Source organism: Myotis daubentonii, chromosome 1, assembly GCF_963259705.1.
Source record: "Myotis daubentonii chromosome 1, mMyoDau2.1, whole genome shotgun sequence".
In the NCBI taxonomy this organism is placed as follows: Eukaryota; Metazoa; Chordata; class Mammalia; order Chiroptera; family Vespertilionidae; genus Myotis; species Myotis daubentonii.
In genome coordinates, this window is record NC_081840.1 from 199,249,013 (window position 1) to 199,276,510 (window position 27,498).

The 27,498-nt window shown below is 41.3% G+C and overlaps 2 protein-coding genes across 4 annotated transcripts in view; both read right to left on the reverse strand.

Annotated features, from left to right (window-relative positions):
- Positions 1 to 225: 225 nt before the first annotated feature.
- ARL9 (ADP ribosylation factor like GTPase 9) lies at positions 226 to 12,294 on the reverse strand. Its single transcript, XM_059670417.1, has 4 exons — positions 11,157 to 12,294; positions 4,819 to 4,981; positions 1,289 to 1,464; positions 226 to 707 (listed from the first exon to the last, which is right to left on the reverse strand). Exons 1-4 carry the CDS (start codon positions 11,598 to 11,600, stop codon positions 528 to 530), a joined length of 963 nt encoding a protein of 320 aa, XP_059526400.1. The 5' UTR covers positions 11,601 to 12,294; the 3' UTR covers positions 226 to 527.
- A 1,153-nt stretch (positions 12,295 to 13,447) lies between these two features.
- SRP72 (signal recognition particle 72) overlaps positions 13,448 to 27,498 on the reverse strand; it is a 33,234-nt gene continuing 19,183 nt past the window's right edge. For 2 of the 3 annotated variants that reach the window (XM_059670427.1, XM_059670435.1), the window contains 7 exons: positions 24,537 to 24,632; positions 22,652 to 22,755; positions 22,442 to 22,519; positions 21,108 to 21,245; positions 17,797 to 17,834; positions 16,761 to 16,920; positions 13,448 to 15,483 (listed from right to left, as the gene is read on the reverse strand). In XM_059670427.1, the coding sequence (XP_059526410.1) occupies positions 15,306 to 15,483; positions 16,761 to 16,920; positions 17,797 to 17,834; positions 21,108 to 21,245; positions 22,442 to 22,519; positions 22,652 to 22,755; positions 24,537 to 24,632 (792 nt within the window). In that variant the 3' untranslated portion in view covers positions 13,448 to 15,305. Of the gene's footprint in view, positions 15,484 to 16,760; positions 16,921 to 17,796; positions 17,835 to 21,107; positions 21,246 to 22,441; positions 22,520 to 22,651; positions 22,756 to 24,536; positions 24,633 to 27,498 lie in introns of those variants that run through there. The other variant, XM_059670445.1, reaches the window with a different exon arrangement.

The following is a 27,498-nucleotide window of genomic DNA, read 5'->3' on the forward strand; positions in this document are numbered from 1 at the left end:
GGGGGTGGTGGGGTGGAGGTGACATGTGCCCTGACATGGAATTGAACCAGCAACTTTCAGTGCATGGACAACGCCCAACCAACTGAGCCACACCAGCCAGAGCTGCTTACTTTTTCTCATTGCACTACCCCAAAATTTCTTTCCTTACAGTGTCAAACTCATCTACTTAAAGGAGAGACACCCAAATTTTTACTTAAAAAGAGAAAAATTTATTAAAATGTCAATATAAATCTCATGTCATTGAAAAACTACAAATGGGATATATGTTTGCTAATGTTCATTTTAATTTTGTTGCTTAAAACTCCAAATCCCCCCAAATACATTGCGCTACCAATACTTTTAAAGTTCAAAATCGGAATAAAGAGATGCTTTTAATCAATTAACATTATCTTTGTATATATGCCACGCACTGAGAAAATAGGAAATGGGTTATTTTTTATTTAAAAGTGGAAACCTTTGGCTCCAAGCCTGCCATGCAACACTCCCTGGTGACTTCTAGGCCGTGAGCCACGGTGGGCCTCGCCCCATCACTGCGCATGTGCAGCCAGGTGTGCAATCAGGTCTTTGGCATCCTGCATGATGGACGGTATCTCTGAGCCATTCTCTGTCACTTGGGTCCCAAACAAGAACATCGTCCTGTCATTTCCCACGTCGGATAATGCCAAAGCTTCGTGGATGTCTGTGATGTGATAGGCTGCTTTAAGATCCTTCAAGAATGAAAGAAATAGAAAAATGTTGGTTATTTTGCATTTATTGCTCTCAATCACCCCACATTCATTTTAATATGGAGATATTGTGACCCCATTATTATGACCCTAGTGGTTGTTGAATATAAATAATTTCATCAGATTTAAACCCATATTTATGAATTATCATCAAAAATATTTTTTTGGAGCCGAAACCGGTTTGGCTCGGTGGATAGAGCGTTGGCCTGCGGACTGAAGGGTCCCAGGTTCGATTCCGGTCAGGGGCATGTACCTGGGTTGCGGGCACATCCCCAGTAGGAGATGTGCAGGAGGCAGCTGATCGATGTTTCTCTCATTGATGTTTCTAACTCTCTATCTCTCTCCCTTCCTCTGTGTAAAAAATCAATAAAATATATTTAAAAAAAAAGATGAATACTAGTCTCTACATTCAAGGTGTTTATAATCCAGTAGATCTAATAAGTATAAATTGAGCTGGCTGTACAGCATATTGTTTAATATTTACTTGTCAAAAGTAGGTATTTCTATTTCTTGTGTTAATGATAAAACCATTGAGTACAAATAATATGCGAACAGATTTTTACCTGTTTGTTTGCAAACACAACCAGAGGGATGATGGGGTTTATTTTAATTAGCCGGTGAAGGTACTTCTTGGCTTCAGGTAACCTGCTGTGATCTGCTGAGTCCACCACAAAGATCAGCAGCATTCCCCTGGACACATACACTTCCCAATAGGAACGGAAAGGTTCACTGCCACCAACTACAAAGAAGAGCAGGGAAAGACGACACACACAAAAAGTCACAGCCACATTCGCCGAGGGGGTAGGAAAGGCAGTCAGGTAACTTCTGAACACTGTGCAGGGGTCCTAATACCACTGGGTGAGAGCGTACCACTTGAGAAGGAGTGGGTGGGTGGAGATATTTACCTCCACAAGTGATTTATTCATTCTGGAACATGAAGGTTCTGCATGAAACACTAAATACTACAGTGGATGCCTCCTGCTGTTATACATAGCAGCCACGGCAGCCCCTGCATGTCCATCAGTTACAGCTAAAAAAGAAATGGGAATAAGCTACTAAAATAATTCAGGATGGTGGATTAAAACACATTGCTCTAAAATAATTTTTAAATGAACTAAATGCATTGGGTAGCCTCACTTGCACAATGTTTTCCTTTGTCAAAATCCCAGAACTAATTTCTCTTCTTAATTTTGCACTAAGAGTTAATATAATCCTATGGGCATTCACTAATACTTGCCTCAGAAAAAAAGTGCCTTTGGATTATTTCATTCTATTGATTCTTCTCAGAAGAAACTTTTTGGTTAATGACAATATTATTATACACAATGAATTTAGTTTTTATTTTTCTCCTAGGACAGGGGTTGGCAAACTATGGCCCACAGTCTAAATCTGGCCTACTGTCTATTTTTGTACAGCCCACAAAGAAAGAATGGATTTTATAGTTTTATTTTTAAAATTTTAAATATATTTTTATTAATTTCAGAGAGGAAGGGAGAGGGAGAGAGAGAGATAGAAACATCAATGATGAGAGAGAATCATTGATCAGCTCCCTCCTGCACACCCCACACTGGGGATCAAGCCTGCAACCTGAGCATGTGCCCTGATGGGGAATTGAACTGTGACTTCCTGGTTCATAGGTTGATGCTCAACCACGGAGCAACCCTGGCTAGGCAATTTTACAGTTTTAAACATTTGAAAGAAAAAGAAAGAATACTTTTTCATGACATGTGGACATTATACCACATTTCCATTTCATTGTCTACAAACACAGCTTTTTCAGAATAGACATGTGGATTTGATTCTATATTATCTGTGGCTGCTTTCCCACTAGAACCTCAGAACTGAGTAGTGGCAACAGAGACCAGGTGGCCCACAAGGCCTAATCTAGCCCCTATTCGGCCTTTTATAAAAAAAGTTTGCAGACCGCTGTTTTAGGAATCAATAAAAACATTTACCATACTAATGGGAAAGGGTTTTTATATTCCATTATTTTCCTTTGTATTGAGTCAGTCTTTGATGTATTTTGTGGTTTTAATTTTTAAAGGGTGTTGTATAATCTTCTAAGTTGCTCATATGATTTAAATATATTTAGTTTAAACAAGAATGAACATTTGTGTTCCTCATTTTTTTTCCCGATACCTGACATTTTACCTATAGAGAGATTTTTTATCTTTCAGTTATTAACAGCAACGCAGCCAGAGAACATGCTTTGTATGATGCCTCTGATTTATTTTTTTTATTTTATTTATTTATATTTTTTTTATTGCTTAAAGTATTACAAAGGGTATTACATATGTATCCATTTTATCCCCCCGCCCTAGACAGTCCCCTAGCCTCCCCTATTCCCCAGTGTCTTATGTCCATTGGTTATGCTTATATGCATGCATACAAGTCCTTTAGTTGATCTCTTACCCCCCTACCTCCTGCCCCCCAACCCTCCCCGGCCTTCCCGCTGCAGTTTGACAATCTGTTTGAGGCAGCTCTGCCTCTGTATCTATTATTGTTCAAAAGTTTATAATGGTCTCTATTGTCCATGAATGAGTGAGATCATGTGGTATTTTTCCTTTATTGACTGACTTATTTCCCTTAGCATAATGCTCTCCAGTTCCATCCATGCCATTGCAAATGGTAAGAGTTCCTTCCTTTTTAGAGCAGCATAGTATTCCATCGTGTAGATGTACCAGAGTTTTCTAATCCATTCATCTACTGATGATGCCTCTGATTTAGAAATGTGTTAAGACTTGCTGTACAGCCCAGTGAGCGGTCAATTTTGGTAAAAGTTACATGAGTGTTTGAGAATGTGTATTTTAGCTTTTGGGTGTAGGTAAAATAGACTAATTAGGCAATTTTATATTGTCCAATAGATCAAACTTGTTGATTAAGTTCAAAGTTTGTGCATCTTTGCAAATTTTTCTCTCCTTAATCCTATGAAAAATTGACAAATATGCTGAAATCCCTCACTCCAATTATAGATCTGACCATTTCTCCCTCTACTTGGGTCCTTCCTTTCCTTCCTTCCTTCCTCCTTCCTTTTCATTTTTTATATTTTGAAACGATTTTTTTTTTAGATATTTATTTGGTCAAAATAATTATTTCTTCAATAGCATCTGGGCAAGTTGAAACCTCTATTCCGAATATCATCTTTTTTCTTAAAGATTTGCTTACAGGTTTATCGATTTCTCTGCTCATTTTCTCTTTGTGTCTGGACGATAGCAAAATTAAAAAGGTACTGCAGTAATCTCAGTCGGAGATAATAGAGGTTCTAACTCAAATAAGGGTAGTGGGAAAGGCTGTAACTGATAAATTGGAAATTTGTTGTAAAGGTAGAAAAATTCATCGTGTTTTCCTGGAGGTGGGGTACAGAAGGAGCAGACAAGGGTGACTCCGGGTTTTCTGTCTTGAGCAACTTGATGGATCCTGACCAGTGGATTATAAGGAAAGGAACAGATAAGGAGATAACTCAAGCATTTTGTTTTGACGTTAGGTTTGAGAGGGCCATCAGACAGCCAGGTGAAATGTCAGGTGACATTTGAATATGTTTGGGGTGAATAGATAAATCTGGGAGTCATCAGCATATACATGGTACTTAATGCTAAGATGGATGGATGAAATCAACTAAGGAAAGAATGTAAAGAGAAGAGGACCTGATGAGACTTTGGGGAATAGCAATATTTAGAGCGGTGGTGACTCCAGAATTACTACAGAGTATGAGCTTCTGGGCTGCCATCTGTTTACAAGAAGAGGTTTGGGGTTTGTCTGCAGTTGGGGTTGTAGAGAAGGAAGCACGCTATATTTACTTAGATTGCATGTTTACTTGGGGTAGCAAGGGAGGAGGGAGGCTGCTATGCAAGGGGTATAAAGCCTTCCTCTCAACTGCCCTTTATCACCACCACTGTAAAAAGGAGATAATAAAAAGAGCAGGAAATGATGTCCCTCACAGTGCACTCTAGTATTAAACTACAAATGCTTTCTAAATCTCTAGGAAAATCTGACCCAGTATTACTTTTCACAAGGACCCAGCGGTGATAATAGTATATCCTGCTTAAGGTATAACAAAGGAGCTATCCTGTAACTAATGAGAAAGAGGGCTTACTCTCCAGAAACTCCATCTGGCTGTGTTCAGTGCTGATGCACACTTCATTGAAACCTTGGGTGGGTGCCTTGCTGTGCTGGACTCTGTTTAAAGCTAGAGAGTAGAGAACACTGGTCTTTCCTGCTCCATCGAGGCCCAACACTAGGATATGATTATTTTTCTCCTGTGAAACAAAGGATAAATCAATAAACCTATGCCAGCAGGTCCTTGTTTTCCTGGTCCCTGGCAGTGTGCCTGCTTGTGGTAGGACCCAATAATACTTGTGGGATTGTAAACCAGAATGAAACTTCATAAAATATTTAATAGATCTAGAACAAACTGTACCAGTTTATATTTTACTAGTGGCCCGGTGCACAAAATTCATGTGGGGGGGGGTGGGGGGGAGGGGGTTGTTCCCTCAGCCCAGCCTGCACCCTCTCCAATTGGGGACCACTGGCTCCTAACTGCTCACCTGCCTGCCTGCCTGATCACCCCTAACTGCCTCTGCCTGCCTGCCTGCCTGATTGCCCCTAACTGCCCTCCCCTGCTGGCCTGATCTCACCCCCAACTGCCCTCCCCTGCAGGCCTGATCTCGCCCAGTCTCTGTCTCTCTCTGTTTTTCTCAGCAGTCCTCCCTGACTTCCTGCCTCCCTGTCTCCCTCTTCCTCTTTGCCAGCTGGGAGGGGGTGGGGCCAGTGGGGGCCACTTCACCCTCTGCCCGCCCTCCCTTCCATCCAGGCCTCTTCAGGCCCAGTATGTTTTGTTTCCTCATTCTGAGAGAGGCTCTGAGAGCAAACTTGGAGGGAGGGAAAGAAAGGGAGAAAAGGCTGTGAGCTGGTAGGCACTGTGTGTGTCTGTGCAGGTGTGTGGTTGTGACTGTGAGTGCCAGCCCTGCCTCTGCATCCCCGTCTCCACTGCCACAAGTCCCTCTCACCAGAGCCTGCTGCGTGCGCAACCTGGGCATTAGGTCGAGCCTCCAGTCATTGTGGATGTGACGGACGCAGGGTTTTTATATATTAGGAATAATTAACCATTAGTTATGTGGTGTTAATTGCACATTCCCTCTCCATTCTCCAACTCCTGGTCAATCTATCAAATAAATACTATATATATATATATATATATATATATATATATATATATATATATATATATATATAGTATTGCTGTTTGGGATCTTGGTACCTCCATGGTGCCTCCAATATTGACTGTGCCACCCACCATATAAGCATCTAAGGCAGCGGTTCTCAACCTGTGGGTCGCAACCCCTTTGGGGGTCAAGCGACCCTTTCACAGGGGTCACCTAAGACCATCGGAAAACACATATATAATTACATATTGTTTTTGTGATTAATCACTATGCTTTAATTATGTTCAATTTGTAACAATGAAAATACATCCTGCATATCAGATATTTACATTATGATTCATAACAGTAGCAAAATTACAGTTATGAAGTAGCAACGAAAATAATTTTATGGTTGGGGGTCACCACAACATGAGGAACTGTATTAAAGGGTCGCGGCATTAGGAAGGTTGAGAACCACTGATCTAAGGTCTCATTAATCTGTCTTGTCCTTCCAATTGGATCATTAGATTAAAAGCTCTTAAGGCAAGGTTCCCCTCTAATACTTTTAACTATAAATATCATGATTAAATGACAAGGCTAGGATTATAGAAGCTGCTAAATCAGTTCCACTGACAAATGAGCATATATTTTTGAGCCTGATGTTAAAACCTCTTGAAATAGATGTAAACTTTAGAAACATTCCATCAACATACCAGCCTTAGAAATTTTTACGACAAATGATTGAGGGACAACAGGGCAGGCTGGTATGAAGAAAGAAATAGAAAGTTCAGAGTGCTCAGAAAGGTGACTTTTACAGTACAAATTTCAATGTAAATAGTAATAAATGAGCAACAATTCAGCCAGACTGTTCACAGAAAATTAAATCTATTTCCCAAGCAGCCTACTAAATAAGTTTCTCAGGCACAAAAAATAAACAAAAACCCCACCAGTAAATGTCTTCATTGACACTGTTTTAAAAATAACAATAATCTTATACATTGAACACTAAATGTAGACATTAGATTTAGACTAGATTTCAGGTTGAAAAAAAAAAAAGATCCCCAACACCACCAGAATGTCTATCCCACCTATTTTATTTTATTTTTTAACTCAAGGCCCAGTGCATGGATTCACGCACATTGAAAGGAAATTAATTAGAAGGTGGCCAGTGGGGCAGGACTGGGCAAGATGGTCTGGATATACCCTGGAGTCAACCTCCTGCTGTCCCTTCCCGGCTGGCAGCACCTGGGATGGCGCTGGGGCTCGAAAGGCGTCTGTGGAATGAGCGGGGTCCCTCTGGCAGGTGGGGTCCCTCTGCATGGCCTGCAGGGATCGGGCTGAAACCAGAAGTCTGACATCCCCCGAGGAGTCCCGGAGTTTGAGAGGGCACTCTGCAAAGTTGCTGTCGCTCGGCAGCTCCTGCTTTGAGCATCTGCCCCCTGATGGTCAAGTGCATGTCATAGCTACTGGCCATCAGCAACAATTCAGCCAGACTGTTCACAGAAACAGTCGGTTATTTAGGCTTTTATATATATAGACTAGAGGCCCAGTGCACAAAAATTTGTGCACTCAGGGTGGGGGGGTCCCCTCAGCCCGGCCTGTGCCCTCTCGGAGTCTGGGACCCCTTGGGGGATGACCATCTGCTGGCTTAGGCCCACTCCCCGGGGGACTGGGCCTAAGCTGGCAAACAGACATCCCTCTGGCAGCCCGGGAGCCCTCGGGGGATGTCCACTTGCCAGTGGGGAGCAGGCCTAAGCTACAGTTGGACAGACTTAGCGCTACTGAGGAGGCGGGAGAGGCTCCCACCACCACTGCTGTACTGGCAGCCATCAGCCTGGCTTGTGGCTGAGCAGAGCTCCCCCTGTGGGAGCGCACTGACCACCAGGGGGCAGCTCCTGCATTGAGCATGTCATAGTGACCAGTCATTCCCAGTCGTTCTGCTGTTAGGTTCAGTTTGCATATTACCCTTTTATTATATAGGATAGAGGCCTGGTGCACAGGTGGGGGCTGGCTGGTTTGCCCTGAAGTGTATCCCGGATCAGGGTGGGGGTCCCGCTGGGGTGCCTGGCCAGCCTGAGTCAGGGGCTGATGGCTGTTTGCAGGGTAGTCACACCCCCTTCAGGGTGGGGGTCCCCACTGGGGTGCCTGTCCAGTCTGGGTGAGGGGCTGAGGGCTGTTTTCAGGCTGGCCAAGCCCATTGGCAATGGAAGCTCCCAGCCTCTCCTTTTTTCTTTTTATTCTGGGATTTATTTACCTTCTATAATTGAAACTTTGTTGCCTTCAGTGGAGCTGAGAGCCGGCTCCTGCTCACTCCAGCTCCGTGGCACGGCCAGCTGAAAGCAGGTATCTGGGGTTTATTTACCTTCTATAATTGCAACTTTGTTGCTTTTGAGTGGAGCTGAGAGCCAGCAGCAGGCTGGCTTCCTCCAGCACTGGAGCAAGCAAGCCTCCTGCTCGCTTCAGCTCTGTGGCTGCCGGCCGCCATCTTGGTTGGGTTAATTGGCATATAGTCGCTCTGATTGGCTGGTGGGCGTGGCTTAAGGCATAGCAAAGGTATGGTCAATTTGCATGTTTGTCTTTTATTAGATTAGATAAGATTCATGTGAAAGTAAGATGTTTTAAGGCAGTGCTGGCGAACCTTTTGAGCTCGGCATGTCAGCATTTTGAAAAACCCTAACTTAGCTCTGGTGCTGTGTCACATATAGAAATTTTTTGATATTTGCAACCATAGTAAAACAAAGACTTATATTTTTGATATTTAATTTATATATTTAAATGCCATTTAACAAAGAAAAATCAACGAAAAAAATGAGTTCGCGTGTCACCTCTGACACGCATGTCATAGGTTCGCCATCACTGTTTTAAGGTCTAGTCTAATCCAAACTTGTGTAGAAAGCATGCTTTATGAAGACTACCTACCGAATAACAGAATTTGAAAAAGTGCATTTTTTTTTAAATTTTGATTGTTTTAAAGCAAATGGTATTTCCATAGATCAGGGGTCCTCAAACTACGGCCCGTGGGCCACATGCAAATACAAATATTGTATTTGTTCCCGTTTTGTTTTTTTACTTCAAAATAAGATATGTGCAGTGTGCATAGGAATTTGTTCATAGTTTTTTTAAAACTATAGTCCGGCCCTCCAACGGTCTGAGGGACAGTGAACTGGCCCCCTGTTTAAAAAGTTTGAGGACCCTTGCCACAGATGTTTCCTACCTCCATCCCAATCTCCTTCCCCATTCCCTCCCATCTACATCTATCGTTTAAAATCTATTTTTATTGACTTCAGAGAGGAAGGGAGAGGGAAAGATAGAAACATCAATGATGAAAATCACTGATTGGCTGCTTCCTGCCCACCCCCTACTGGGGATCCAGCCCAATGGTGGCTTCCTGGCTGGGCTGCATCTAAAAGTTATATTGTCGCCGAAACCGGTCTGGCTCAGTGGATAGAGCGTCGGCCTGTGTATCGAAGGGTCCCGGGTTCGATTCCGGTCAACCACTGAACCACACTGGCTGGGCTGCATCTAAAAGTTATATTGTCGCCGAAACCGGTTTGGCTCAGTGGATAGAGCGTCGGCCTGTGGATGGAAGGGTCCCGGGTTCGATTCCGGTCAAGGGCATGTACCTGGGTTGCGGGCACATCCCCAGTGGGAGATGTGCAGGAGGCAGCTGATCGATGTTTCTCTCTCATCGATGTTTCTGGCTCTCTATCTTTCTCCCTTCCTCTCTGTAAAAAATCAATAAAATATATTTTTTAAAAAAGTTATATTGTCATTCTGGGAGTGACTGGTAAGGAAGAGTGACTTGATGTACAAAGGAGACTTGATTGGATGGTTTAAAACTGCACCATTTAAAGCAATGGTGGCACCAAGAAATGGCTACAGGGTGTGGCTTGTGTCCCCCGCATTATCTCCACCAAAGGCCCTCTCAGAATACCTCAATATTTAATCAATTCTAAGATAATTTTTTTCACATTTTAATATCTTTTAATGAGGATTTTATAATCCATGGTATGTCTTACTTTGGTTGGAAACATTTTTTTTGTTCTTTCTTAGTGGTACCTAAAATAATGACCTCTTAGAGCCTGTGAAATATCATGAGAAAAAAAATTCCCTACTCCCTTTCCGACCACATCACTGGCCCTAAGTTCATTGCCCCTAATCTAGAAATTCAGCAGGCGCTGATGCTTTACATTTTGCTTACTTTTTAGTCTAAACCACATGCTTCATTATGTTTATAATCTAAGGAAATCTGGAATTATTGTAAAGCAATAGTTCAGACACAAAAGTGTGATTCCTAACACCACTGTTCCTTGTCAGAAGTTATTCCTTTAATTACAGGTGGATCTATGCAGTCTGTGTTTTACCGAAGATCAAATCTATATGAGTAATTACATTGTTTAGAACCGGAAGCAGCCCTGAGCCCAGGAGCTCAGGAGCACAGAGGTCACTAAGCTGACGTAAATGATGCCTGGCTTTTCTTTCCTCTCCCCACCCTACTCCCAATCTTAAAACTGTGGTAAAATACACATAACAAAGTGTATCATCTTAACCAGTTCTAAGCGTACAGCTAAGTGGTATGAAACACATTCATAATGTTGTGCAACCATCACCACCATCCAGCTCCAGAACTCTTTTCATTTCGTAAAACAAACTGTTCTCATTAAATACTAACTCCCCGTTCTCCCTCCCCCAGGAGCCGGCAACCACCATCCTATGGTCTCTATGGTTTTGACTACTCTAGGTACCTCATACAAGTGGAGTCATAGGTATCTATCTTTTAGCTTCTGAGATCTCTCCGTTAAACCTTTGTGACCATCCCTTCTGGATGTCTGAAAACAGTGGAAGCAGTAACCACCAACGCCCACAGAAAAGGTCCAGGCAATTCGGAAACCCAACCGGCACAAATGAGGAACCCCGCACCTTCCGCCAAAGAACTTACTCAACAGAAAGGACTTGGAGAGAGCGAGCCCGTGTGCAGTGAGCGTTCAGGGCGGGTTTCTGCGTTGGGGGTTTCTGTGTTGGGGGGCGGTCTGTGATCTGGTCCTGAGCAGTGGAAGAGGTGGGGCCTTTCCCTGCGGCTCTTCTTCAACACTAGATTCTGATGAGGGTTGAGATGCAGCTCGGGGTGAGGGTGAGGGTGGGCAGAGGGAAGGGGCGGTGGAAGTGACACAGGTGAAAAGCCCCGAAGCAGACGCCATTCCCTCCCGCCTGGGTGGGGGCCTGGGACGTAACAGAGCTGGGCTGGGCCTGAACGACGCCTTGGGGAGGGGCCGAGGCATCAGTCTCTTACCGGCGGCTCCAGCAGGGCCTTTCCTAAGACTCTGTTGTCGTCCTCTTTGCCCTTCAATTGTTCCTTCTCTTTCTCTCTCTCCCGCTCTTTTCTCTTTTCCTCCTCGTTACTTCTACTTTTCTCCTCCTTCCCCTTTCCCTTCTCCTTTTCTTTATCCTTAGCTTTCTCCTTCTCCACCTCCTTCCTTTTCTCTTTTTCCTCCTTTCCTTTTTCCGGCTCCTTTCCCTTGTCTTTCTTCTTCACCTTCCCCCTCTCCATCTCCAGTCCCCGTTTCCTTCCCTCCTGCGCGCCCGCACGCTGGAGCAGCCGTCCTGAGTCTTGGCAGGTGTGGCCCTTGTGGGGGCGGGAGGGGGCGCGCAGCCAGAGTCGTAGATCCACGTAGTTGCACGTGGCGTAGACCACACCCGCACTCACTAGGCGTGCGGGCTGCCACCCACCGGGCATCTGGTACACGCGCTCATCTCCCGGGGTGCGTGTTGCAGATTCGCCAAACCTGAGGACGGAAGAAGGCGAAGGAGCTAGAAGGTCAGGTCCAGACAACCAGGGACCTGAAAGCCCTGCGTGGCAGGTTGGCAACGCAGGAAAAAGCGTGTCCAGGTGCCACCCTTCGGGAGGAGCACTATGGCGCGATTCCCTTGAGCTGGGCAGAGTGCCTCAAAAAGGCCTTTTTCAAGCGGCCCAGATTTAAGCGTCTCACCTCTCAGGAATGATCTCCACGCCCACCCAGCTCACAGGTCTCCCATCAGAAGAACCCCGAGGGGTTGGAGGGCTGAGGGTCCCCGGAGGATTCCCCACCTATCCCGTTAGTAATCTCAAGCCTGCAAAGTGAAGTCGGGCATCTCCTCGCCCTCCAGCCTGTGCCAACTTAACTAGTAGAATCTAGAAATTGTCCAGGATGCTCAAGGGAAAACAGGAACGTGAATAGTCCCGATTTCAAATTCTCGTATTTCGCTTTTAAAAATTCTTGATTAAATTAAGTCAGCCAGGATCATAGCTACTAGGAATGCAGGGTATTAAAAAAACTAGCCCTAGCCGGTTTTGCTCAGTGGATAGTGTCGGCCTATTAAAGGGTCCCAGGTTCGATTCAGGCCAAGAGCATATGCCCCGGTTGCAGGTCCGACCCCCCCCCCCCCCCCAGGGAGGCAGCCAATCAATGATTTTCATTATTGATGTTTCTCTCTCCCTTCCTCTCTGAAAAAATAAAAACTAAAGAAAAATCATTTTTTTTTTGTTCCAAATGATCTATTATGCAACAAATTAGGAAATCCATAGGGCTTTTCAAAGGTTGTGTAATGTTTCTTTCTTTTTTTTTTTTTTTAAATATATTTTATTGATTTTTTACAGAGAGGAAGGGAGAGAGATAGAGAGCCAGAAACATCGATGAGAGAGAAACATCGATCAGCTGCCTCCTGCACATCTCCCACTGGGGATGTGCCCGCAACCCAGGTACATGCCCTTGACCGGAATCGAACCTGGGACCTTTCAGTCCGCAGGCCGACGCTCTATCCACTGAGCCAAACCGGTTTCGGCTGTGTAATGTTTCTTAACTGAGTATATGGATGGTTCTTTTGTTAAATTGGACCCTAGTATATTTCACAAACTAACAAAATTCTCTTACACAATAAACTGACTTTTCTTCATCAGATCTATATTTCAATTAGGCTTGTAAGGAACAATGAATGAATGGCAGGATCCAGAAGGCTTTAGTGTTGCAGCTGTGTTTGTTAGCAGTATTCAAGTAGTCTTAAAAATGCTGTACTTATAGCTTAATGTTTGCTCCTCAATTTATTTATATACACTTATCAACATGATGGATTTTCAGTGAAGTTAAAGCTGGGGTCTCTTAACCACATTAAATTAGCTTTGTAGCTTTGCAGAGAGGGGCTGGAGAGAATTTTATTTTATGTTTATATTTTTACTAGAGGCCCAATGCACGAAATTCATGCAAGGGCCTTGGCCCAGGCCCCTGTCCGTGGCCAGGGGCCTCTGCCACCTCTGCCATGGCCGCCGCCCACTGCAGTTTTGTCTGGAAGGACGTCCGGAAGGATGTCCGGTCTAATTAGCATATTATACTTTTTTTTATTATAGATAGAAGATTGAAACATCAATGATGAGAGAGAATCATTGATCACCCACAACCCGGGCATGTGCCCTTGACCAGAATTGAACCCAGGACCCTTCAGTCCGCAGGCCAATGCTCTGAGATTTTAGATACTCAGTTTAAAAAATTCTCAGATGTACCAACCAGGAAGTCCTCCATAAAATGTCAACACCCAAAACATCTCAATCCATACTCACTGCTAGAATATTTTATTTTAAAATGTGCCACAGTGAATGGATGTATCCATATTGGTTTTTATAAATGTAGACACACACATATATACAAAGTGTATATGTCACTGGTTAAAGAGCTGTCCAAAAGAGAAATAATTAACAGAAAGTTAATGTAGATGTTTACACTTAATTTGACAATAACTTCTTTGAACTGAGGTTTCAGTTGCTTAGTAATGACTGATAATAGCAATGACTGGCTAGAAAACCATGTATTTCACTTTGTATTTTGTGTCAAAATTTTAATGATAATTTTCACCAAAATTCAGTAGCTTAGTTAAACCTAAAAAGTGATTATCCTTCACCACAGAAATTTAATGGAATCCTAAATAACAAATTTACTAACAATTATTCTTGTAATGGGGTATATATTTAGAAGGAATGAGTATCTGTCACTCTGACCAAAAGACTATTTTCTGAGAGCTCAAAAAGTATTATGCCATAATAAACCATTCATATGTAAGCCCGTCTCTTGTTTAGATGCCACTGCAAACTCTGATTATGTTAAACAGAAAGGCAGCACCACATTTCTTACTCTTGTAAAGGAGGAAAGACTTTTAAAAAACTCTTCGAAGATGTCTCAGTATGTTTCATTATGTTCGGAGTCAAACACAGCAGCACTTTATTAACAAGGATGGAGTAATACGATCACAAGGAAATAAGTCTTAAATCTAAATTCAATGCTATCTGGGGTACATAAAATGAATACTAGTAGGAGTGGGCATCTGTCTCACAGCTGTTCAATGGGAAAGTGGCTTATAAGCAAGGAAAGACCAGAGCAACACCGACACCGCAGTCCTGACTGTACAACACTCCCTCACTCTGGGAAGGGTAATGTATAGTCACTGCCCTAACTAGAAAGAGGAGCCATCTGAGTATTTATTAATTGGGCCACACAGTACTGTTGAGTTTTAATACTGCCTGCTACTGAACTCTGCTACCGATTTCTTCTCTACACAGGAAGTCAATGTTCATGCTCTTGATAGGGGACATTAAATCTGATTGAGACCATCCAAACCCATTTGACCTAAGAACATTGCTAAGGGTCAGCTTCTTACAACATTGGTTTTCTTTGAGTTCTTTATAGTGCTAAATAAGCACCATGTTATCATAATCTGAAACTGATACAGGGGCAAAAGGAGTCCTAATTTATATACATGTGTATATATGCATACACACATACATACTTTTTATTACGATATATGTATATATATAATATCCCATATTCCAATATCACATAACAGAATTTATGATAAAAATTAATCAAGACACTTGGTTTTCCTGTGGCCACTCATGTAACTAAGTGAAGAACACCAGTGTACTAATAAGGTCCCTTTTTATCACATGATATTTCTAAGCAGATATTTGGAATGCTCAGAAGATTCCACTTTCAGTCTCCCAAGACCTTCTAAGACATAATTTAAAGTGGGACTAGATAAGAACAAGTGTCTTTAGACTCTAGTTAAAACAGCAGAAGTAACTTCTGTTTATAACCTAGGAAACCTTAGATAACATGCCTTGTTTGTGAAACTGAAAACAAACACCTCCAGATCAGCACACAAAGAAACAGATATCAAGGTGGGTAAATACCAATTATTTTGAGTTCTCGTCATCTGTGCAAAGCTAGGTGGTACAAGTAGGCTAAGTCTGACTAGGCAGAGTTTGAGGAAGATGTTTTCTTTTTTGATGCACAAGAAAATAATCTGATGAAAATGGGATGGGAGAGGGAGCAGCTCTGTGCTTCTTGCTGTGTTCTTTATTATGTTCCTAGTGTCACTAAGACTAGCTGAAAAATAGTCTGCAACAAGAATGTTCTAATCACCAGCCACCTTTTCCACCTTTCTTCTTTTTCTGTTGCTGTTTCTTTTTTGTTGCTGGAGCCCCTGCAGGTTTCTGGTGTCTTGGGGGTATGATATTACTTGTAGATGCAGATGCTGTTGCTGCACTGCCAGGTCTTGGGGAGGTGGGTGGGCTGCTCACAGTTTTACTGGCATCCCTGAAATCATCAGATCAGGAAAGTGTCAGTCATTCATACATTCAACAAAGAAAAAGGCTATAAAAACATACACACGTGAATTTCACTTTCCACCCCTAATAATCTCCCACACATTCTATTTATTTTAAAGTGGGTTCCCCAACTCTTTATCCCTTTTGAATAAAATGTTTAGTGCTTTATAATCAAAGGATAAGTAATATATGGTACATGCCAATTCTTAGAAGGCTTAGAAAATAAAGAAAAATTTTTAAATGACTTATAATCCTACCATATACAAATGAGTTATTTAGTAACATTTTTTTAAATCCTCACCCAAGGATATCTTTTTATGGATTTTAGAGAAAGAGGAAAGAAGAGGGGGGAAGAGAAACATTGCTTGGTTGCCTCCCATACATGCCCCAACTGGGGATCAAACCACTACCTAAGAATGTGCCCTGACCAGGAATCAAACCCACAATCTTTTGGTGTACTGGATGACACTCCAACCAACTGAGCCAGGGCAAGTAACTTTTTTTTAAAGAGAGAGTAGAGAGAGGGATAGAGGAGGAGAAAGAGAGAAAGAGGAGAGAGAAACATCGACTGATTGGTTGCCTCAAGCATATCCCGACTGGGCCGGGGTTCAAAGTCTGAAACCCAGGTACATGCTCTTGACTGGGAATCAAACCCTCAGGTGTGTGGGCTGACCCTCTAACCACTGAGCAACACCGGCCAGGGCAGTAACATTTTTAATACTTCTTTTTAGTCACATTATTTATAACTTTGTTTATCTAGATATTTAGTTTATTGGATGACAGTGTATGTAGTCTACTTTTGAAGTTACTGGAATCCTATTATTTATGATACAATCTTAAAATCCAAGTATTTAGAATACAATCCAACCAGAAATATCACATTTTCTTTCCTTTACAATAGCGTACTGCAAAACATCAAAGATGCCCTAGCTGGTTTGGCTCAGTGGATGGAGCATTAGCCTGCAGACTGAAAGGTCCTGGTTCGATTCTGGTCAAGGGCACATGCCCAGGTTGCGGGCTCAATCCCCAGTGGAGAGCATGCAGGAGGCAGCCAATCAATGATTCTCTCATCATTGAGTTCTATCTCTCTCTCCTTCTCCCTTTCTCTCTGAAATAAAAATATATTTTTAAAAAAACCATCAAAGATATCTGACTGTACTTCTCATACTTAAAATACATTTTAAAATTCACACTAATGACCCTGAGTCAATCTCAGAAAGATCAACCTATGCTCTGAGTGACCTCAATCAGGAAGCAATGACTTACAGTTCAGATGAAGCTCCTGCAGTTGCTCCCTGGGTCCCCTTTCCAATCTGATCCTTCTTCTTACCCTTCTTTCTTCCCCGGTAGTAAGACCGTTCCCGCATTGGTAGCCATCTTTCTGGATCTGGAGTCACTTTTGGGTCATAATTCTTAGGCAGTTTTCCTGTGTAACAATTAATTGATGAAGAAATGAGGAATCTGTTCATAATGTTTTCAAGGTAATCATTTAAACATTATGTCCAAGACTTGTTACTAATGTTGTGGCCCCACCCCATAACAAAGAAACAGAATTTCTGGAGAATGAGGCCCAGAAATCAGGATTTTAAAAGATTCCCAGGTGATTCTAATGTGCAGCCAAGGTTGAGAACCACTGCCCTGGATGGCTCAGGGCTGGACAATGACCTATGTTAGCCAATCAGAATAATGGGAAAGATTTGCCCAAATGGGACCCTCTTTGTCCTCATGGATATAAATGACAAGTATGTTACTTTTTCCAACAAACATCACAAGACTCTAATGGGATCCAGTTTTATGCACAGCAGAACAAAAAGATACAACTACTGGATCAACCAACTTTGATTTTGATGCTAACGTCACTGACAGTTTCATAAACAGCAAATTTTCTTAGACCAGTTTGATGGACTTCTATGGTTATTTACAGCCAAAAGCAGCCTAATGTTATCAGGGTTTACTACAAGCCAGACAGTGTTCTAAGAGCTTTACATGCAGTATCTTATTTAATTATATGAGGTATATCCCATCAAATTCCTTTTACAGATAAAAAATTCAGGCAGGAATGTTAGGTAATCTGTTCACAGTCACAGTGAAAGAGCAATGTTACTCAAGCAATAATTTAAATTTAGGCAAACTCCAGAGTTGTACTCTTTAATGTAATAAAATTAAATACTAGCAATAGTTAAGACAAAACTCAAGTATTCAAAGATACAAGAGGCCAATATATTTGAAGGTTTTTATATAGGGCTAAACTCAAGCTTTTATCTTGTAGAAAGAAATCTAAAGACTTTTTAAAAAGCCTTACCCTTCTTTTTTTTCTTCTTCTTTTTCAAATCTCCCTGTCTACAAAGAGAACAAAAATCATTACCAACAGCATGATAAAATATAGAGCATTACGCATGTGCAAAAGAGCAAGCTGAGTACTTTATCATAAAGGTGTTCAAGATTTGCTAAGTGAGGGCTCACCAAAGTTAATAAATAGACTAGTTGGGATGTTTATTTAGGTTAAATTTAATCAAGCTTCATACACTGTAATTTATAGGAGAGGGTTTAGAAAAGAGGGGTGACAATTGTTTTCAGAAAACAGATACCATTTACATTGGCACATGCATATTAAACTTTATGTAAAAAAGATAAGAAACTTGCACAAGCATCAACATCTACAATAAGTTACCTCACGTTTGGCAAAACTCAAGAACAGATCATTAAACTCTTTGTTAGAAGAAAATGTACAGGTATAATACATGCAAAGAATATCTTTGGTAGGTTATGTAAGATAAGTAACATTGGTTTTGACCTGGGTAGGCAGAAGGGCAGAGAGTGGTGGAAAGCATTTTATTCTGCAAATTTTTATTTTTCAGGTTTATATAGGGCTAAATTTGTGAGTTTATTGAATTTTTGTTGTTGTTAATCCTCACCTGAGGATTTTTTTTTTCATTGATTTTTAAAGAGTGGAAAGGAGGGAGGGAGGGGAGAAAGGAGGGAGATGAGAGAGAGAGAGAGAGAGAGAGAGAGAGAGAGAGAGAGAGAAAGAAACATGAATGTGAGAGACACACATTGATTGTGTGCCTCCGCATGCACCCCGACCAGGGCCAGGGATTGAACCTGAAATCCAGGTACATGCCCTTGACCAGAAATGGAACCCACAATCGTTAGTGCTCGGGTCGACACTTTAACAACTGAGCCACACCAGCCAGGGCTATTGAACTTTTTAGGTAATAAAATCTTTATTTAAAGTATACTGACCCCCCTTTCCAACTAAAGGGCATTTAAAAGAGCCTAAGAAGTCAAGAAAACACTCAAAATAATTGCTAAGTACTCTGACAGCTACAGTAAAAACAAAAAAGGGAACACAGTCAAGCCAGTGTGGCCCAGTGGTTGAGGGTCAACCTATGAACCAAGAGGTCATGGTTTGATTCCAGGTCAGGGCACATGCCTGGGTTGTGGTCTCAATCCCCAGTAGGGGGTGTGCAGGAGGCAGCTAATCAATGATTCTCTCTCAACATCAATGTTTTCTCTCCTTCTTCCTTCCTCTGAAATCAATAACAATATATACTTTAATAAAAGGAACATATACAAAATATCTCTGGCCCTGACACCAAAAATTTGCAGGTGCAATTATCTGTCAGGACACACCTAGGTAACGGGTTCGATCTCCAGTCAGGGCACCTATGGGAGGTAACCAATTGATGTTTCTCTCTCACATCAATGTTTCTCTTTCTCCTTCTCCCCCTTCCTCTCTCTCTCTCTCTCTCTCTCTCTCTCTCTCTCTCTCTCTCTCTCTCTCAAATCAATAAACATATCCTCAAGTGAGAATTTTTTAAAAAGTCATTCTATCAAGTCATTCATTGTGAGTTCTTTCAGGGTACACCCTATAGTAAGACAGCGTTTTACGTTAGAGCTTCATCTCTCCCTTAGACAATACATTGTCTCCCTACAAATCACACCTGCAATTTCCTAGAGGTTCTCTACCATTTCCTACTTCTTTGCTTTTGCTCACACTTTGCCTAACTCTTCTGTTTCATTTTCTTCAAGTCAACCCAGTCATCTCTTCCATGAAGTGTTTTCTAACCTCCCAGTGTCCTGAGGAAGATCCATCCCCTCTAGTGAACTCCCAAATGCCCTGCACAATAGTAGCACATGCAATCTTTATTACAATTACTGCTTACATATACTTCCCTCTGCTATACTTAAGTTCTTATGAGGGCAAGGACCATGATTTATATTTTGTCAACAACATAGTGTATCTTAAAAAGTAACTAAATGGTTGTATCCAAAAGTTAACATAAAATAAAAAAACGTTAATAATGCTTAATGAAAATATTGTGCAGAAATTTAAAAGCTTAAAAGCCCAGCCAGTGTGGCTCACTGGTTGAGTGTCGACCTATGAACCAGGAGGTCATGGTTCAATTCCCGGTCAGGGCACATGCCCAGATTGTGGGCTCAATCCCCAGTAGAGGGTGTGCAAGAGGTAGCTGATCAATGATTCTCATCATCTCTCTCTCCCTCTCCCTTCCTCTCTGAAATAAATAAAAATAAAAATATATATTTTTTAAAACCTCAATGTACATCTTAGTAATTGTACAGGATTAGAAATGAATTGTATGTTCTTACTAATCACCCACACCTGTTTTGAAAGAGGGGAAAAAGTACTGAAAATATTTAAATGGGCATTATTTAAAAATCCCCTTAAGATCTGGCTTGGATTCATTTCATTCTGGAGTTCTTTATAAGGCTTGAAATCAGAATCATATGATAAAATGGAACAATGTCATATCTCTGAGACTACAATTCCCTATTTAAGTTTTTAAATTCTATTATGAGGATAATACTTTTTTATATCAAACACAGAGTTCATAATGAAGTTAATCATATAAAGTTGGTGCTGATACTGTTTCAAAGTTACAAAAAAATTAGATTTTGAAAGGTATTCAAAAAAGGAGACAATAGTGAAAAAATAAGAAAGCCACAAAACTGAGGAAATGTTTTATCTTTTCCATTCTCTATTCATCCTGAGTCAAAAATAAAACTTAAACATTTACCATAGGCCTCTGCTTCTTTTGAGATGGCAATGTAGAATAAGGAAAAAATTGGAATTTGACTTTATATAAGTTAATGAAGTTGGCTAACCTTTCCTCCAAATCAGCAAAATAAAGATCAGAACTGTGGTTTAGAATTACTAAATGATACAGTAAATGTATATTAAGAACTTAATAGGTTAATAAAGTAGGGCCCATCCAGCCTATGCATAAATAGCATATGTCTGCAAGACTTAGTAAATGAAAGAAAGCAAGTTTGAAAACACTAAGCACAATGGAACTCCACTTCTGTAAAAAACAAAAAATAATCCAATCTAAGGAAAATATTTCTAATTCACGTCTGTGTGTAAATACAAAGAAAAAGATCTGGAAGGATACACACTAAGTTAATACCAGAAGTTAATTCTGGACCAGAGAGGAGAGAGGAAACAAGGGCTAAGAGTTGGGCACAGAGAAAAGGAAGGAAAAGAAACAAAGGGGACTTAAACCTTATTCACATGTAATTTTTATAAGTGTATTTTTATTCCTCAAATAATTTAAAATCAGCATTAGTGAATGTTAGAATGAAAAACATTACCCTTGCTCCTTTGGTTGACTCTCTCCAGCAACTTTTCCACCCTTCTTCCGAACATACGTAGCACCTGGAGAATTTTCAAGAGCATCAACATCTACTTTCAGAGACATACTATCTGACGAGGGCAAATGTTTACTAAGACTGGGATAGAACAGGAGTTCAGGAACACAATATAAATACATATATATGCCTAACGATATATCTATGCCTATAGAGAAACACACTGTCTCTTCTAATCATCTATTCCTTAACTCAGTGACATACTTCTAGATCATAGCTTGATAAAAACTCCATTTCCTCAAAACAGCTATTAAGAGTATAAAACAGACTTGCTCAATGCAAAGGTTATGACTTAACATTCACCACCATCCCACTGTTTTGGGAACACACCCATATTGGAGTAGCACACATGATCCAAACTCAGCCAATTAGGGCACCATTCTCTTATTGTTTGAGATGGGCAAGTGACATAAAATAGTTCAATCAAAATGACATTTCAGAATCATGTACTAGTAATCCAAAAAAAAAAAAAATACATTTTTTTGTGGTTTTGTTTGCTTTTTGTTTATTGTTTTTGTGTTGGTTTTTTTTTGTTTTGTTTTCTGTTGAATTTGAACATGGAGATCTAAGCTATATGTTATGAACTTCATTTTTGTTTTTTTGTGTTTTTTTTAAAAATATATTTTATTGATTTTTACAGAGAGGAAGGGAGAGAGATAGAGAGTTAGAAACATCGATGAGAGAGAAACATCGATCAGCTGCCTCCTGCACATCTCCCACTGGGGATGTGCCCGCAACCCAGGTACATGCCCCTGACCGGAATCGAACCTGGGACCTTTCAGTCCGCAGGCCGACGCTCTATCCACTGAGCCAAACCGGTTTCGGCATGAACTTCATTTTTGGTTGTGGATCAAGCTGTACCCCAAGTTGGTCTACCGCTGTATTTTTCAGTCACATTGATCACTAAATTCTCACTTTTGTTTTTACTAGTTAGAAAGGGGTTTTGGCACTAGCTGGTTTGACTCAGTGGATAGAGCATCGGCCTGCGGACTGAAAAGTCCTGGGTTCAATTCCAGTCAAGGGCACATGCCCAGGTTGTGGGCTCGATCCCTAGTGGGGGGTGTGGAGGAGGCAGCCGATCAATGATTCTCTCATCATTGATGTTTCTTTCTCTCCCTCTCCCTTCCTCTCTGATTAAAAAGATTAAAAAAAATTTTTTTTTTAAAGAAGAGGGTTTTGTTTGTTGAAATTTACAACAGAAAAAGTCCTAGTCAAACAGGTACTGGAAGAGATCTACTATGCAACTTGAGAGCTGCTTGGAACAATCAAAAGGATACGCTTTTGCTTTTTCAGGATCTACAAGTGAGTAAGCAGAAATAAGCTGTGCCAGGGTATGAATATCTTTTGGATTTTGTCTAAAAGAGAAATAAAAAAGTTATTTAACAATTTATAAAACTGAAGAAAACATAAACAAGCAAAATAATTCATTCATATCAAATAACAGCAATAAAATCTGGATTTCTACATCTCCACCTTTCAGAGCTTACTTCCATAGCTGTTCTAGGTCACTAATTGCTTCCTTCTTCCGCCCATATTTGAGTTTGAAATTTGCAGCTTCTCTTATCAAGGACAAATGAGCAGGAGATTTGGGCTACAGTTTGAATAAAAAGAGAAAGAAAAGTTTTAAGCTAAATATTTAGCAAGTTAATGAAGTTATATTCATAGGACCTTTAAAATGGGCCTATCCATTAAATTCCTCAAGTTTTACAGAATGTATGAAAAATCATAAATTTTCACACACAAACAGGGAGAGGAGAAGACAAATTAGTACAGACATGACTAATTTATGAATTTGGAACACAATTCACCTCGATTTAGATCATCCACAAGTAGAAATAACCCCATAATCAAATATATGTCACCATAATTAGCAAACATTATCCTAATAGTTCCCAGAACACTGGTATCTCTCCACTGCTAACAGTGCTAATAGTACAAATGCCACCTAAGTTGGGTATTGCCCATGCAGAAACCCATACTGGAAAAAATAAAGATGTCTCTAATAGATGGAGTCATGATATACAATTATCCCATGTATAGCTGTCCCTTGAACAACACAGGAGTTAGGGGCACTGACAGTTTAAAATTTGAGTATAACTTTTGACTCCCTAAAAAATTAAACTACTAACAGCTTACTGCTGACTTTGAAGCCTTAACCAATAAGTCTATTAATACATATTTTGCATGTTATATGTATTACATCATACTGTATTCTTTCAATAAAGCTAGAGAAAAGAAAATGTTAAGACAACCATAAGGAAGAGAATACATTTATAGTACTTATTGAAAAGAAATTCGTATATAAATGGACCTGTGCAGTTCAAACCCATGTTGTCCAAGGGTCAACTATACCACTGTTCTACTAATTACTACCATCCATGGACTCCCTAGTCACTAAAGATGAGTTCTCATATATATAATCATGTACTATTATTCTTATTTCTTGAGGTTACATATACACACACACACACAGAGGAAAGAGGTTCAGAAAACATAACTGAACATTTTTTTCCCCATTTTGCAGCCATTTTTTACTTCTAATAACTTTATTTGGATCTGGTATACTTAAAAAATCTATATTATAAAAGCCTAATATGCTAAGTGTCTGGTCATCTGGTAGGCCATTCAACCAATCAAAGCATAATATGCTAATGATATGCTAAGGCCACTCAACTTCTTGCTATGATGTGCACTGACCACCAGGGGGCAGATGCTCTAACCAGTACATTAGCTTGCTGTTGGGGAACAGCCGATCAGGACTGAGTGAGACATGCCCTGGAGCCCTCTCATGGTCCATCCCTGGCTAGCCAACCTCCCACATCCCTCTCCGGCCCTGATCGTGCACCAGTGGGGTCCCTCGGCCTGGCCTGCGCCCTCTCTCAATCTGGGACCCCTCAGGGGATGTCGGAGAGTCAGTTTTGGCCTGACAGTGGAACGACCAGTCGCTATGAGGCGCACTGACCACCAGGGGGCAGACAGTCAACGCAGGAGCTGGCCCCTGGTGGTCAGTGCATTCCCACAGGGGGAAGACCCCTTAGCCAAAAGCTAGGCTCATAGCTAGCAAACGCTGCAGCCGTGGCGGGAGCTTCTCCCACCTCTGCAGCAGCACTAAGGATGTTCAACTGTCAAACATCCCCCAAGGGCTCCTAGACTGCGAGAGGGTGCAGGTCGGGCCGAGGGACCCCCTCCCCCCTGCCCCCAGTGCATAAATTTCGTGCACCAGGCCTCTAGTAGGTTATAATAGTAATATCATTCCATCTTTTAAATAGTGACTTGTAATGTTTCAATTCTCCTAACTTTTTAGTTCAGGAGTGCAGCTTTTTATTTTTATGTAAAAACAAACCCTTATAACATTTTACTCCATTTACTTACCTGATGTTTTTGATACCACTGGATAGCTTGTGTGAAGACCTCAATGGCGCTATCAATATCTTCCTCATGGCTGTACATAGTCACTAATGCAGATACCTACCCAGCGAAAGGTATAAATTAGTGAGTAAAATTTCCCCTTCTCTCCCGGAGTAAGCTTTTTCAAAATGAAAAACATTGAAGAATCGGCAGATAAAGGCTGCTAGGCTCTCTCCACCAGAATCTAATTCATCATAAAAATTACTATATTATGGGGTATAATAACTAGAAATACCATGAACAGCAGTGCTTTCCAAATACAAAGTTATCTATAAAATATACCTTTCCTCTAAAGCAGTGCCAGTTCACAAAATTACCAGTCTGCAAGGTAAGTACAGAAGTTGAGAATAAGCACTTGGAAAATTAGTTCATATAGTAAGACACTGCTGGGGCGAACCTATGACACGCGTGTCAGAGGTGACACATGAACTCATTTTTTTGGTTGATTTTTCTTTGTTAAGTGGCATTTAAATATATAATATAAATATCAAAAATATAAATCTTTGTTTTACTATGGTTGCAAATATCAAAAAATTTCTATATGTGACACGGCACCAGAGTTAAGTTAGGGTTTTTCAAAATGCTGACACGCTGAGCTCAAAAGGTTTGCCATCACTGGCTTAGGGTAATGAAATAGCTCTGGAAATAGTAGTGATATTATACAACACTGTGAATGTAACTGAAACAAAAGAATTATATATTTAAGAATACTCAAAACTATCATAGGCCCAGCTGGGGGCAGATGCTCAATGCAGGAGCTGCCCCCTGGTGGTCAGTGCGCTCCCACTGGGGAAGCACCACTCAGCCAGAAGCCAAGCTCATGGCCAGGAACCTCTCCCACCTCTGCAGCAGCACTAAGGATGTCTGACTGACAGCTTAGGCCTGTTCCCCATGGGGAGCGGGCCTAAGCCATCTGTTGGACATCCCCCGAGGGCTCCCAGACTGCAAGAGGGCACAAGCCAGGCTGAGGGATGCCTCTCCACCGAGTGCATGTATTTCACGCACCAGGCCTTTAGTCTATAATGATAAAAGTATAATATGCAAATTGTCCAAACAACCGAACAGGAGAATGACCGCCCGGACAACCTTCCGGATGACCATGCTATGATACCCACTGGTGCCAGGCCAACCAAGGAGGGTGTGATGCAATTGGTTGGGGGCCCGGCCATTGCCCCATGATCACCCTGCAGAGGGAGGCCCAGGCCACCAGTGGGCGGGGCAATCGATCAATTGGGAGGGGCCTCCACCATCATCCTAAAGAGGGAGGCCCAGGCCACAGACCAGCGGGCTGCAGTGGGTGGGCGGGGCCTCCCTCTGCTGGAGTGCGATCAATAGCCAGATAGCCCTGCAGAAGAAGGCCCAGGCCGTTGGCCAGCAGGGCAATCAATTGGGGGACTCCATGATCGCCCCAAAGAGGGAGGCCCAGGCCACCAACCCATGAGCCCTGGCCAGGTGGGTGGGGCCTACCTCTTTGGGGGCAATTGATTGTGGGGCTCCCAGAATGTGAGAGGGCACAGGCCAGGCTGAGGGCTGCCCCCAGCCCAGTGCACAAATTTCACACACTGGGCCTCTAGTAAAATGTAACAGGTTAAAAAATGAAGTGTTGATACATGCTACAACATGGATAAACCTTGAAAACATTATGCAAAGTAAATAAGTTAGTCATAAAAGATTATAAATTATTCCATTTCTATGAAATTTCCGGAATAGGTAAATCTCTAAAGACAAAAAATAGACTAGGAGTTGTTAGGAACCCCTAAATAGGGAGGTGGGGGTGATAGCTAAAGGTAATAGGTTTTTCCGGGGTAATGAAAATGTTTTAAAATTTTCTATACTCATGGTTGCACATATCTGTGAACGTATTAAAAAGCATCCTTACTTTAAGAGGATGGATTGTATTGTATGTGAATTATACCTCAATAAAGTAAAGATTTTTTTTTAAGTATCGTGAGAGAAAAGGAACACAGATTACAATTAGACTGATTCAAAAAGAATGGAAAGGAGTCCATGGAATACTATTGTCAATGTTCTGAAAGAGTTTAATGCTAGAGTTCTACACACACGAAAACCAATTTTCAAGAACAAGGGCATAGTAAAAGACATTTTCTAACAAAGACAGAAAGTTTAGCATCAAAATGTTCTCATTGAAAGAATAGTCTAAAGGATATACTTTTGAGAAAAAGGAAAATGATCTAGAATCATATATGCTATTTAAAAGGTCTGTGATGCAAAGATATTGGTAAATGTAGACAAATGTAGACAAATCTAAACAACTATCAACTATGAAGATAAGAATAATGTCTACTTTTGTGTATATGAAGAGGATGGAGAAAAATGAACTAGAACTAAAACCAGACAATAACATATAATCTGAGAGGAGTATAATCAGTGTTAAAGCATTCTAAGGTCCTGGTAGCACTCAAGATGAAGGTAAAGATAATGGTTACCTTTAGACCAGGGGTCCTCAAACTACAGGCCACGTTTTGTTTTTTTACTTCAAAATAAGATATGTGCAGTGTGCATACGAATTTGTTCATAGTTTTTTTTTTTTAAACTATAGTCCGGCCCTCCAACGGTCTGAGGGACAGTGAACTGGCCCGCTGTTTAAAAAGTTTGAGGACCCCTGCTTTAAACTTTAAGGAAAAATAAAAAACACGCCCTACCTGGTTTGGCTCAGTGGATAGAGCATCATCCTGTGGACTGAAGTGTCCCCATATTTGATACCAGCCAAGGGCACATGCCTGGGTTGCAGGCTTGATCCCCAGTAGGGGATGTGCAGGAGGCAGCCAATCAATGGTTCTCTCTCATCATTGATGTTTCTCTCTCTCTTTCCCTCTCCCTTCCTCTCTGAAATCAATAAAAATATTTTTTTAAAAAGGAAAAAAACATTAAAAATTAAAGTTTAGAAACATTTAAAATGTTTAAT